Below are 14,577 nucleotides of genomic sequence, written 5' to 3'. Positions count from 1 at the left end.
ATGGGTAGCCCGAGAGCCCTCTTGGCTACATTGCGGATGAGAGCGTTGAGCTTTTCTCGTTTCGCTCTGAGCCACTTGTGCATAGAAATCGTTTACGTGAAGTGGCCTAGTACGAAGGCGCTCATCAGCGTGAGGAGATTGTTTTCCTTCATGCCTCGGTGCCGGTTTGCGATTCTGCGAACGACACGGAAAGCGATGTCCGTCTTTGCGATGATCTTGTGCAAAGCCGTTCCGTTCCCGCCATTGAATTCGACAAACAGGCCTAGGACCCCAATAACGTCCACCCTGGGTATCACACCCCGTCACAAGTGCGAATACTGATTCTGCTATCGGAGACTGGCCTCCAATCGTTGGGTCTGCCTCCCTTCTCTTTTCTGTAAAGCAGAAGCTCCGACTTGGCGGGGAGTATCGAAGTCAGGTGGGGTGGAGATGCTCCTCGATCACGTCGATCGCGTCCTGCATGGCTTCTTCGACTCTTCCCTCACAACCACCGGAGCACCATATGGTGATTTCGTCGGCTTACATGGTGTGCTTGACGTACTCGACGCGTGCCAACCTCTCGAAAAGACCAATCATGCAGATGTTAAACAGTGTGGGGGAGACGACGACGCCTTGAGGAGTGGCCCGCCCTCCGAGGGGAACATCTTCGTAGTGGAAATCTCCAATGCGAGGCTTGGCTTTCCTGTCCGTTAGAAAAGAGCTTACGTGCCTGTGGAATCTGGAACCGAGACCCAGGTCTTAAATGCTCTCGATGATGAAGGTGTGGAGCACGTTGTGGAAAGCCTTCTCGAGGTCCAGACCGAGTAGAGCCTTGACGTGTCTGGAACGGCCATCCACAATCTGATGCTTGGTTAGTTTCATGGCATCCTGCGTAGAGAGTCCGGAGCAGAAGCCGATCATGTACCTGTAAACCTTGTTGTCCTTGAGGTACCCAAGAACCCACAATATCAAACATGCCCTCGGGCGAAAAGAATAGAGCTCTTAAAGAAGAACTTGTCCAGTATCATTCCGATCAGACACAGCGTGATTTAGACCATTTACAAACGAGCCAGGGTAAAAACATCGCATAAAAAAATGAACAATTGTTATGCATGCAGCAACTTCAGCATGCGCGAAGCCATGCATGGAATAGATGCAAAAATATGAATTGCATAACAGCTGCTTCGAGGATTAACAGGGCCGCATAAAACCAACAGTGTCAGTTCTCGCAAGCTTCTGTAACTTTAACATACAACATGATGCACTTGTGCAGTCACGCTGCTTAGCTAGCGCAACGCGGTAGACAAGCGGCAAACAGCATTCAGAAATTTAGGAAAATGTCTTTAACCGCATGCTGCACTACAGGCGAAGTTCGTCGCTTAACCGTCTACATATGATCGAGTGGAAGAAACACCGACACGACAAAACAGTCTGAGAACAATGGCAGTGATCTGTTGCTCCCGGTGCTCGCGTCGTTCCCGTTGATGACGCTTTGCGGGGAATGATTAGAACCATATCGCCGGCACGTTTATGCCTGTATTTGAGCACCCCACCATGGAACAATTTTTCTTCGACATTCCGTGAAACTTCGGCCACCCAACACATGCGAAAGGTGTTGCTTATTTTGCTCTGAAAATGTGAATAAGACAGAGAAGTACGATCAAGGACACAGAAAACTACGGCATGCGGCTGCCTCCTTTCCCGGACGCACTTCACAAGGCCGCCACCAGTGGCGCGTCCATCGGCGCTTACTACACTCTAAATAAAGTTTGCACCCTTTGGAGTGTATCTCTGCCACGCACGTGTTTCATTTCTTGAAAACGCCGCGCCTGCTAATTTCCTGTCGGGCATGCTATGTCATGCTGATAACGCGCATGCCGTTCGTTACGGGAAAGTACCGGGCTCGCAGGGTTAAATAAAGGAAACGCATCAAGGCAGATGACGATTATTGTTGTGTGGCAGGTATAAACCCCCAAAAGTGCAAACTTTTTTTAGAGTGCACGCGTATACGATGTAAGTATACACTCTTAAAACGGTTGGACCCTTTGGGGTGTGTATTTGTCCCACAACAATAATCGTCATTTGCCTTACTGGCGTTTCCTTTCTTGAAAACTCGGCTCTGGCTACTTTCCTGTCGAGAATGCTGCGTCACACTGATAACGCGCATGCCGTTCGTGAATGGGAAGTACCGGGCTCGCAGCGTTAAATAAAGGAAATGCGGTCAAGACAGATGACGATTATTGTTGTGGGACAAGATACGCCCCAAAGGGTGTAAATTTTTCTAACAGTGTAGCAGCTTTATCGCCTGTACACTCTACAAAAGTTTGCACCTTTTGGGGTGTATATCTGCCACACAACGATAATCGTCATCTGTCTTGTCCGCATTTCCTTTCTTTAACGCGGCGAGCCCGGTAATTTCCAGTAACGAATGACATGCGCGTTATGCGCATGACATAGCATTCCCGAAAGGAAAATAACAAGCGCAGCGTTTTCAAGAAAGGAAATGCAGGCAAGAGAGATGACGATTATCATTGTGTGGCAGATATACACCCCAAAAGGTGCAAACTTCTTTTAGAGTGTACGCGTATACGATGGTAAGCATAGCAGTTTTATCGACTGTACACTCTAAAAAAAGTTTGCACCTTATGGGGTGTATATCTGCCACACAACAATAATCGTCATCTGTCTTGTCCGCATTTCCTTTCTTTAACACGGCGGGCCCCGTACTTTCCAGTAACGAACGGCACGCGCGTTATCAGCATGACAGTATTCCCGACAGGAAAGTAACGAGCGCAGCGGTTTCAAGAAAGGAAATGCTGGCAAGAGAGATGACGATTATCGTTGTGTGGCAAATATACACTCCAAAGGGTGTAAACTTTTCTTGAGAGCAGCATTCCGGGCAAGTTGGTAATCCATTGCTTAAAAGATATTGCGCGACATAAAAAACGACACGGACGTGAAAGAAGACGACACACCAAGCGCAAAGGTGCTTGGTGTGTCGTCTTCTTTCACGTCCGTGTCGTTTTTTATGTCGCGCAATATCTTTTAAACTTTTCTTACACTCTAAGAAAAGTTTACACCCTTTGGAGTGCCCCTTCTGCCACACAGCGAAAATCGTGATCTGCCTTGATGCGTTTCCTTTCTTTAACGCTGCGAGCCCGGTACTTTCCAGTAACGAACGGCATTCGCGTTATGAGCATGATAGCATTCCCGACAGGAAAGTAGCGGGCGCGGTGTTTTCAAGAAAGGAAACGCATCAAGGCAGATGACGATTATCGTTGTGTGGCAGAAGGGGCACTCCAAAGAGTGTAGAGTGTGACGGTTGCACGGCTGCCGTTATCCGCCATGTTGGCTCTCTGATTGGCTGTGGAGAGCTCACGTGCCTCGAAACTGGTGTCGGGAATCAGAAGTTTCGCAAAATGCAATTTTGCGTTTTCATCAAGATGACGAAACGTGACGTGGAGCAGCAAATTTTATCGACCAATACATCTTTTGGCCTTTGGCAGCTATATTGCGACGTTAGCGCTTCGCCAAGAAGGTGAGCGGTATCACACAGAATCCAGTGCGATGCATCTGCGATTTCACGAATATATGGTGGGGATCCAAAATAGCCGCCATGCCAGCTTGCTGATTGGCTGAAGGAATGTGCTGTGGGGAGCGTCACAGGAAGGGCCGTCTCGTAAACGTCAATTTGACGTTGCTTGGCGTTGCGCTTGGCCGCCATTGCAGATATTTTTCGCCATAATTTTTGGTGCGACGAGCCGCTCGAACTGTGGTAATGAGCAGCCATATGCAATGGCGGTCAATAGGAATGCGTATTGCCACGTTTCCCCCGTCATTTGGCGCCATGAAAATCTTTTGTTCATAACGCGAGCTCATAGTATTTGCATCGTTCTCGGGTGGTGTTGGCATTTGTGTTTTGGGTCGTCGGTTTTCAAAAGTACGCGTTTATACTGTGGTCTTCCCCCGCGACGCTCACGGCGCGCACGCTCCGATTCCGCGCGCGCCGGACGACCACCGCGGGTTCGAGCACTCCGAGCCGCCGCGCGTGCAGGGCACCGCGCGTCCGCGCCCGCTCCGGCCCGCTCCGTGCGCCGACGCGCAGCTGCGCCCCCCCCCCCCCCCACAGCTTAGGGGAAGGCGAGACCGCGCGCGCAGCAAGGGAAACCCTAGGCAAAGCTTTCGAGAAGCCAGAAAGTACATTTATTAAACTGGGAGTCAATACAAACACACGTTTTAACGTCACGTCCGAATATGAATCTAATTACACAAAACATGGCCGAATGGTCGCCGGTGGCCAATAATGGCGCACTGCGACAGAGAGAGAACAAAGAAATGAGGAACAAAGAACAAAGAACCCGAGCAGTAAGAAGTTGCCTACCCTTCGGTCAGCGCCTGCCATCGCGCGCCCCACAGCAGAGAAAAGGGAAATAGAAAGAAACGACAGACGAACAGACGGGGGCACCATAGGGAAAGAAATTCAACAAGAGGGGACACTCTTCAAAAACTGGCAACAGGAAACACGCCACGCCTAGTTTCAACAACAACCGTTAGTTGACGCGAGCATCAGAAAAAAAAAAGAATGTAAAATAAACTTCCAGACAACCTTTTATTTTTTTTATTCCTTCCCACTAAAAGTGAAAAAGTTTGGCGTGTAAATGAACTTATACTTTGCAACTTTTTGTTGCGTTGCCTAGCAACAAGCTAGCGGCACGCCAGTCGCGCGTGCACACTTCATGCGCCAGACAAGCCGCAGGAGTGAGCAAGGCCGGTCGTACGTGCGAAGCTCGCGTGCTCGGCGGCCCGTCTGTTTTTGATATAGCCCATGTTTCTGGGCTCCCGGCCTTCTCTATGCTTTTCTTGCGTATCGTCTGCATTTCGACACGGCACCACTGCACTACTGGACTACGGCAAGGTGAGAAACTATGTCTGACAGTGTGCGGCGAATTTTAAGCACATTTAGGCTTAGTTCGAGTGACGCAGTTAGCGAAAAACAGCTCCGCCGTTCTGGCGCAGTTAATTTGAGTTAATGCCTCGTCCTGGGAGATGTTTGCGACGCTTTCTATGAGCCCCAACATTACTGTAACTTATTTCGGTAGTTTTTGGGCACGCTTGCCGCGCCCGGCTTATTGACGCAGTAAGCGAAAACCGGCTCAGCCTTGTGATGCATTTGCGCGTGTGCATGCGTGTACTACGTCGTAGCGCCTAAGACAGACAAGTTTTCGCGCATTCTGTGGCCCCCAACATTATTGTAACTAGCGTCGTTATATTTGGGGTTGTTTAGCACGGTTGCCGCGCCCAGCTTATTGACGCTGTTAGCGAAAAGCAGCTCGGCTGTGTGCCACAGTTTCGCGTGTATACTGAATCTTACTGGTAGAAGTTCGTGACGCATTCTCTGACCCGAAAAAGTATTGTAATTTATTTGGTAACTCTTCGGGATATCTTGAGGCTTGCTCGCCGCGCCTGGGGTTGTGAAGGTGTTAGCAAAAAAGCAAACCGGCTCGGCTGTGTGCCACAGTTTCGCGTGTATACTGAATCCTACTGGTAGAAGTTCGTGACGCATTCTCTGACCCGAAAAAGTATTGTAATTTATTTGGTAACTCTTTGGGATATTTTGAGGCTTGCTCGCCGCGCCTGGGGTTGTGAAGGTGTTAGCAAAAAAGCAAACCGGCCATAGTGAGTTAGTTTTGCGTGTACTGAATTTTAGTGGGACAAGTTTGTGACGCATTATATAGCGCTGCAACATCATATACCTTATTTCGGTACTCACGCTTCTCGAAAACGCGACGAGCGATTGCCGAGAGTGATAACACGGGAGCGTTGCATGCGCCGGCAGGACGCATAAAAGATAACACGGAGGGTCTCGAGAACATGACATTTACGTATTCTGAGCGACTGAAAACAGGCTTTGCACCCACGAGTCTGATTTGAGTGCGATTAGATGGCATTCTGCGAGCGTGCAACATGGTCTGGCTGAGCCTGTGTGTGTACTTGGCGTACCATCGTGTCGACTGAGGCCAAGTTGTTTTGGAAACGCGCAGTCACCCGTGTATTTGTGCACTTAAAGTGCAGGAAATAATGCCCGGGAAAGGAGGGGTGCTTGAAAATCGGATGTTCAGATTTCATGGCATTGTTTCGGAGGAGTCTTTGCTGCGAAATGTACGTGAAAGTGAATGTATCTGTAATGCCGCTCATTCACCACTTACGCACGTTTCGCCTCTACACGAAATACTCCGGTTAGGTCAATATACCAAACTGATACATGCTTGTAATTTACTTTCTTTCAGCTGATGGCATCCGGTGGAGCATCGTACGGCAACGTCTGCTGCTCACCTGGTGCCACAACTTTGGATGAATGCAGAAGAAGCCCGGAACGAGCATTTATATACAGCAAAGTAAAATTTCATCATTTCAGAAGACGTCTTTCGTTTTCTGTGTGAAATTGCACCTGACAGATTTGGTGCAATCTTGTAAAGGTCAATCGCAATCATTTCTACTTAATAATGAAACGATTCCACGCCAAGGCCGCGCGAGGTTCAGCAGAAGCGAAAAAAAAATATATGAATGCCGCACCGAGCAGCGGAGCCGGCGCGGCGTGCACCAACTGGTGTTCAAAACGCGCGCGCCCAAAACCGAAACCGGAAGGAGTCAACAACATCCGCTTGGTGTGCTACAGTCAATTGGGCCGCTGGGCTCTGTGGGAGTGTCCGCTCTTGTTGAAATTTCTTTCTCTATTCGCAACCCCAGCAATCTGTGCGACACCTAGCGGCAGTAGGGAGAAACGCAATACGGAGGTCCAGTCGCCATGTGCGCCGTAGGGTCTGCTGTCACAGACGGTAGAATGGAGCCGGTAGCAAAAAAAAAGCGAACGGCCAAGCAGTTCTGCCGTGTTCATCAGTGCGTGTCAGCAAGATGGAAGGACAGCAACATTTCCTTTCACGCATTTCCCTCCGAATGGAAAGACCGAAGCCGCAGAACGAGATGGATCACTAACCTCCGCATCGGCAAGGCTGTGACGCCGACAATGACGGTTTGCTCACGGCATTTTGCACGGGATGATTTCTCCTTACCAGGTGAGACACTATTGTGAACTTGTGAACTCGAACCTAATACATGACCGTTGTGCAATGGCCATTATACATGTCACTGCGGCACCTTCTGTAAACACGTTTCACATTGCGAGGACTTGCGATTGGGCTGTGCATTATTTGCTGCATAGGTCAGCTGCAACGCGAAATTCGAGCACAGGTTCGATCTGTTACAGCGGTTTCTCCGAGGAATGTATCCTCTGCACTCGTTGACCACATTGGCTGTAATTAGAGCTCATGTTCGACGTTTCACAGCGGTTTCTGCGAGGAACGTCTCCTTTGCACTCGACTACACGTGGCTGTAACTCGGGAGGCTGTCGATGCCCAGCACGTCTCGCGCAACTTATCTGGGCGTCGGAGATTCAAAATTTTAAGAATGATGTACTAGCAAGTTCGGGAAGTGTTGAGTGTAAACGTGGTACGTATGTGGCTTGCTAAATCGCAATAAATATCATGCGTGGCGTGGATGAACTTGCAGCACAGGCGCACTGCACACGGGCACTTCCCAGCGCGACTGATTACGCATTTACCAATTGCACTTGAGAATCTCCGACGCGTTCAAGAGTGCCCATAAGACACTGGTATTTCGCACCAACGGCGAGCCTTTCACGCTCATTGCAGTTTGCCACTTACGCGACAGCCACACGTCAATTTTACATGCGTTTGCTAGTTGCGACGAAAATTTACGGCGTCCGCCGTCTACTGACGTGTCCCATATATATGCGCAGTATTAGTACCTAAACTAGCATTATCTGGATTATTAAATCATCCCCAAGTCAGTGGCAAAAATACTCTGGTCATGTGGTGGTGTTTGCTCCTGTGTACTGTGTGTTATGAGCAGCTTTCATCTACATTTGTTGATGCTACATTCGGTGTACAACGTTGCATAGCCCTGCACACTCAAACCTGTGCTTCATTTCCTTGCAAATGCTTTTTTTATAAATATCGTGGCCGTGTTTTTGAGGTTAAAAGAAAACAATTCTCGGTGCAGCCCATATTGAGACACAATAAAGCACAAACAATTCATTTATTTTTTTCAGATGTTGCATGTCAAAGGCGGCGGCTGAAAAGAAATGCAGTACCTACTGAAAACCTGCCAAAGACATCATGCTATGATGAAAAAAGGATGCTCGTATGAAAGAGATTTCACTGGCAAGACTTCGCCGACGTACATGTCGGTCAGCCAGAGTAAGTTAATTTGACTACATAGTGCAGCACTTATATGCTTATGGTACATACACCATGGCTACAAGCATGCCATAAATAATGTTAACACTTTTTAATGCATTACAGCATGAATCAAGCAAACAGTCTGCGTCCTCCCCATTGGCAGCAAAGGAAGCCCATGCACCACCAGGACGACCACCATGGTAAATTGGCTGCCTGCAACTTGTGCACACATTGCTTAACCACTGGTTCCTTGGGATTAAACTCTGTTTGACATTGCAGGACACTCTCGCATCCCCTGACGGCTACAGCATGGTCAAAATAAGTGAAAAAGAAAATATGGTAATTTCTCTTTGTATATATATGTGTTGTTGTAGTTCTGTTTACCTAGATGGCGGCATGCTTTCTGCATTTACTTCGTAAAAGCGTTGTATCATGTGATGTGTGATGGGTGCACATTAACTGTAACTTGTGCACACATTGCTTAACCACTCGTTCCTTGGACTAAACGCTATCTGACATTGCAGGACGATCTCCCATCCCCTAACAGTATGGACCAAAGCCTTGAAAACGCAACAAGTGACAAGGACATAGCAAATATGGTAATTTATTTTCCTATATCTTTTCGAAACGTGGGAGGCCAAGCTAACCCTCGGGGACCTGGAAGACCAGCGACAACTCGTCGCCAGGGCCAAGAGGGCAGTCGAAGCCAGAGGGTTCCTGGACTAAGGAGCCCTCCCACCTTAGGGTGATACCCGGCCTCGCTCGGGACACTGTTTCGTTTAATAAACGTTTCTCTCTCTCTCTCTCTATATATATATATCTTTGTGATGTGGCAGCCGTCTTTACCTAGCCAGCAGCTTGCTTTGTGGATTTGCTTCGCGAAAGCGTTGTGGTGTGTGATGGGTGAAAATTAATTGATGCAAAAACCCTGGGTTTCCTACTTCCAACATTGAATTTAACACATTGACGTGCATTATCGGAATGACAAAAAAAAATAAGAGCTGCACCTCGCATCAGTTATGTCAGACATTAAAACTCTTGATTTTGTTTTGCGACAGGAATGCACTTGCCAACCTGGCACCCGGACATTAATGGGAGAATATTCCAGAGAAGAAAAAGATGTGGCAAATTTCCTCCTAGAAATGGCTTCAGGGACAAGGCTTACAGAAAGCAAGGCTGTCCAAGTGACATCAGGTTCTTTTCCACAGAAGTTTGTGGACACGATAAATAATAGCAATGTAAATACGTTCACAGGCCTGCCATCAATCTTCACTTCACTTCACTTTATTACCTTAAATACCCCATTAGAGGGGTATTACATAAGGGGTGGTTAATAAAATAAACATTAGAAACAGGCGTTCATCTTGAGATATGGATGACAACAGCTTCAGTAAAGGCAGATGGGCTTGTAATGGCTGCGATGGCGTGTGGAAGCATGTATCATGCTTCCACAAGCAAGTGATGTTCTGAATGCTCTTGTGACGTGCTACAAAAAAATTCATCCACTTTCAGGACGGCACCAGTTATGTGTAAAAGAAAGAATTGCATTGACATTGGTGAAATTGAAACATATTTCCACTGCATTCTTGAGTCACCTTTTTAACTGTTCCCTAGCTACATGTAGCAATATGATTGCAGAGACTGTTCGGCTGATGTCTGAAATTTTAAAGGTAACTGTGGCTGTGCCACCAAAAGAAGATGTTGAACATTTGCCCATCTGTTTTAAACACTTCAGTAACATGCGTGTCATTGTAGACTGCACCGAAATTCCTATTGGGCAGCCCAACTGTTTGCGATGTGCATTACAGACCTACTCCTTCTATAAGAAAGGTTTCACGGTTAAATATATGGTGACTGTTACACCAAGTGGTCTTATTGCCCACATAAGCCAAGGATATGGAGGCCGCACCTCAGATAAGGCCGTTTTTGAGCAAAGCGGCCTCATCAAGCAACTAGACCCAATATCAGATGCCATAATGGCAGACCGTGGCTTTCTTATCGATGACATTTGTGCGGATCACTTAAATGAGTTAATCAGGCCTCCATCCAGAAAACAAAAGCAGATGTCAAAGGGCGATGCACTTAGGACACAGAAGATAGCATCAGCAAGAGTTCATGTAGAGTGTGCTATACAGCGAATGAAAATATTCAAAGTGTTGTCAACAAGAATCCCATGGAGCATGGTGGGACTACTTGACGACATTGTTATAATAGCTGCAGGCATCACAAACCTCTCATCACCGATTTTAGCAACACATCGATTTTTGTGAGTCCTGGATCAATATATTTCCCGAACATATGTGCATCGTAAAAGTGGTTCGTGCTTTCCATGCAAGGAAGTTTTAAAAACTTCACAGGAGTGGAAGTGCCATGTTCTTTACCAGCAGAGTTGAAGCCAGCACTTGCCCTTATTTTACACTTGAAATAGACCTTTGTTGGTTTGTCCTCTTACAGATCAAGTGGTTTCGCTCTGGTAATGTAATTGCGTGGCTAATTAGAAACTAAAAGCATGTTGTTCCTGTCAGAAGTATCGTCTACCTCTGAGTATTGATTACATTATTTCTGAAACAATTTACCAAGAATTTCAGATTTCATCTTAAAAGCAGTAACACTATGATACACGTCAGCCAGTCTCTGTAGCAAAATAAGTCACGTTAATAGGGTTGAGACATCAAATTTGTGGCTTGCGCGTTCTTTGTTTCAAACGTTTTCTTATTGCTCTAGGAAGCATGATACATGCTCGAATATTCTTAATTCTAAGTAAATAATTTAATATCGCATTATTTATATGAAAGATTTTCAGTTTCGGTTTGTGGACGCAGTGTTTGACAGTGATGTCATTGTCTAAAAAGCTTGGTCACGTGGATCCACCAAGCTGTGACGCACACACTGCTGCATCGTCTGCTCTCGCACACACATTCTGTATCAGCGCAGGCAAACAAAACCACGCCGACAGTTGTCTTGGCTAGCTACAGCAGCTCCAATTACGACTCTAGGTCTGACGCGGCTCATCGCCCTCGAGGATCTCTAGGCTTGCCCGGTGCTGTGGGTCACCACTCATTGCAAGTCACTCTAATGTGGTATGATGTCGCTAAAACTTTTGTTATGCTTCCAACACAGTGACGTCCATGTCATTCGCGGTGGCGATATGTCTCTGTCACGAGAACGAGCATTTAGGCACTCTTTGGAAGCGAATTAAACTATATTTTAAACGTTTTCTGTGTCCAACACTTTATGTCGAGTGTCCTTCCATACAGAGGAAGCCTACAGTATCATTTTTATAGACTCAAAATTTGGTGTCTCAACCCCTTAAGACTAGCGGAAAGTGTGAGGAAAGCACTTCTTTTCCTTCATTGAAAAGTAATCTTTTATAGTGCCCCTCCTTAAATGGTGGTGTTGGTTCACTTTTGGCACATAAATTCCCCTCCAACATTTTTTTGATATTCCTTGTTTCCGCCCCCATTGCGTACTTCCTTACTACAGCCTGTTCTAATGTTTTGTTTGCTTTTTTTTACATCTCTACAATCTTGTGTATGGTTGCAGCCCATTTGAACCTAACATGTGTTGCTATGTTGCCTGAGTTTAACTTTTTTTTTGTTAGGAAAACTTAATTGTGCATGGCCTCGTAAGGGACCCTCACCAGGCCCTATTGCAAATTTTGGTTATACATTGGTAGTTGTAAGGTGCCGTCTAGAAAGCCTTTTCTTTTTCCGAAAATTTTCAAATTAATTCACCCGATGTCACTTGGACAACATTGTTTCCTGTAAGCTGAGTACCTGAAGCCATGTATAGGAGGAAATTGGCCACATTTTGGGAAATGGAAGAGCCTGTCCCGTTACCATGCTGCCAGGAGGCAAGCGTTACTGCCAGCAGACATTTTGTCTCTGCCTCAACTAGGGTGCGCAAATCCAGCATTTTTTATGCCACTCAGCCGTTTCATACTTTTCAAACACGATTGTTACCATGTGATCTACATGCTCCACTTGTTTGCATTGGCCAAACCTGCAGACTTCAACTTCAACACACTTTTTGTAAATTAGCAATGCACATTCTTTTGCAACTTGTATTCTTCACTGAACTGCTGATTTACGCTACGCATTCTGATGCAAGTTTTCGTCTTATGGTATTCCGAGATATTTGCAGTTCACTTATGATCTGTGTGCATAGAGTTGCGGTTATGTTTCAATGGGTGTTGTCCCCCTCACCTTGCCTTACTTGTATTTTTTCGCAAAATAAACCACACGCACTCAATTTTTTTGTTCACTGTACTCAGTGTCGAGGTGTTTGCCTCACACATTTTACTCGAGCCCATTTTTGTTGCACTTTTTAGCATATGAGGATTTCTTTTATCTTGCCAAACAGAACATGAGAAGTAACATGGAACAGTGTCAAACCTGCATACAATGAATATTTGGAAAGTTTGGCCACCAGTGCAGAGTACCCTGAAAGAATGGTTTCATTCAAATGACCCCAGCTGGTATATGTACCATAATTTATGCTTCTTCCTAATTTGTTGAATACAATGCAAATGGCTCTCCTAAGAAGCATAACTAAACCACCAGCATACAAGATGGGGAGACATTCGTGCAGACTTAACATCAGTGAATTATAATTATTGACCCCCAGAGAGCAGATAGAGCTGTCCTTACTATAAATATATCAATAAATGGAAAGTAAGTGACATATAAAAATTTAACTTGCACAAAGTTGAACCACTTAAAAAGGCAGTGAAACACTTATCCGATTGATCACAGTGACCTCACTACTAACGGACAGCTGACTAATCTGCTACAAAATTTTTTTTGAATCCCTGAAGTGTAAGCGGAATTAGCAATCGCACCGATGCATTGCTTTCTCCTTTCGTCTCCAGTAGTGCGCTGGAAGCTACATGGTGCATGGCAAGGGGGCAAGGCACTGCTCATGTTTTTTTTTGTCACATTGCTACTTGTGGCTCAGGCACGTGTGGCACTCTCTAAACGCGAGATTGGCGCCTGGAGCTACATCACTTACAGAGACCAATCAATACACACAGTTTTCTGACCATCCTGCGGAGAGGGCTTGTGGTGGTCGTATCTATATTATGCAGCATGCCAATTTCAAGGCCCCTTTAAGAAGCGCACAAACAAAGACAACAAAGAAAAGTTGGTTTCATGAGTTCTGCCTAAGTCACCACTGATGTCACGCAGTTGCTTGGGCACAACTTGTGAAAAGATAACATATGAGCCATAGGAAACAGTCATGTCGGCAAAAAAAAACACTGTGCCAGCCTTGGTGATAGGTGACCTCAAGCGCCACAGCGAAAGGTGAAGCTAAGTTGCAGTTTGGCACACAATAGGGTCTCTTCTGCTTACAAAGGTGCATGTACATGAACATTTCGCTTTACAGAATCTTTTCAATATGAACAATGAAACGCAATGTAGAGATGAAACATTAAAGGGACTGACAACCACACCAAATGTGCCAGGAGAAGGTAGAAATGAAATGACATTCGTTTACAGTGACACAATCGAGGAAGCTGTTTGCAGTTTAACTGAAAATAATTTCAAATTGGCACGAAAACTCTCAAAACCTGGTAAGTGGCGGGAACTGGCGGTGAAACTTTAGCACTTCACATGTGTGCAATGAAAATATTGTAACTGCTGTTCCACATACTGTTCAAGATCACTCTCTGTACTATAGATGTTTGCCCTTTATTTTACGTGTATTATGAACTATAAAAAAGTACACTCAAATGAATGGTGCTGCTTTCGCAGCAATGAGTCGAGTGACAGAGCCGTGGAAGCCTTCAATGCATAATGGTGCACATGACTGCTTTCGTATGCACACAAGTTGTGAGTGAGCACCCAGAGTTATGTGATCTTCATGTGAAGTTTTAAACTAAATGTGCTGTAAACAGATACCAGCACTACATGAATAGCAGTACTGGCTTGGCTAAGGTTAAAAAAAAACAATGACATGTATACGTCCAAAGTATTTGTAAACTATGAAAGAATGTAGCTATTATTGTATGAATAATTCAACACTTCAGAAAACACGAACTGCTAGAAAGGTTTGATAAAATATTTCGTACAGCTAGGGCCGCACTTGCCGTCTGCTTCTCAACAATGCTGGCGCATAATCGCTATCACGCTCACCTCTCAATGTTTCAAGCATATATGCCTTATTTGCTCACTACCCGTCATGGTTGCTCAGTGGCTGTGGTGTTAGGCTGCTGAGCACAAGGTCGCGGGATCGAATCCCGGCCACGGCGGCCGCATTTCGATGGGGGCGAAATGCGAAAACACCCGTGTACTTAGATTTAGGTGCACGTTAAAGAACCCCAGGTGGTCCAAATTTCCAG

The 14,577-nt window shown here is 46.0% G+C and overlaps 2 protein-coding genes and 1 long non-coding RNA gene across 3 annotated transcripts in view; all 3 read left to right on the top strand.

Moving 5' to 3' along the window:
• The first annotated feature begins 4,740 nt into the window (after positions 1-4,740).
• Positions 4,741-14,577, top strand: part of LOC135899113 (sodium-coupled monocarboxylate transporter 2-like) — a 99,510-nt gene continuing 89,673 nt past the window's right edge. Inside the window, exons 1-2 of the mRNA XM_065428400.2 lie at positions 4,741-4,894; positions 6,267-6,374. Coding sequence (XP_065284472.1) covers positions 4,805-4,894; positions 6,267-6,374 — 198 coding nt within the window. The 5' untranslated portion in view covers positions 4,741-4,804. The remainder of the gene's footprint in view (positions 4,895-6,266; positions 6,375-14,577) is intronic.
• On the top strand, positions 7,934-9,082 carry LOC135898272 (uncharacterized). Its single transcript, XR_010563297.1, has 4 exons — positions 7,934-8,255; positions 8,361-8,437; positions 8,517-8,576; positions 8,762-9,082. It is a non-coding gene; the product is annotated as an uncharacterized lncRNA (long non-coding RNA).
• Positions 9,866-10,534, top strand: LOC135899831 (uncharacterized). Its single transcript, XM_065429195.2, has one exon. The coding sequence runs from the start codon at positions 9,866-9,868 to the stop codon at positions 10,505-10,507; it is 642 nt and encodes a 213-aa protein (XP_065285267.1). The 3' UTR covers positions 10,508-10,534.

Source organism: Dermacentor albipictus, chromosome 10 (assembly GCF_038994185.2).
Source record: "Dermacentor albipictus isolate Rhodes 1998 colony chromosome 10, USDA_Dalb.pri_finalv2, whole genome shotgun sequence".
Classification (NCBI taxonomy): domain Eukaryota; kingdom Metazoa; phylum Arthropoda; class Arachnida; order Ixodida; family Ixodidae; genus Dermacentor; species Dermacentor albipictus.
The sequence above is the reverse complement of the archived record's forward strand: the minus strand, read 5'-3'. Positions and strand labels throughout refer to the sequence as shown.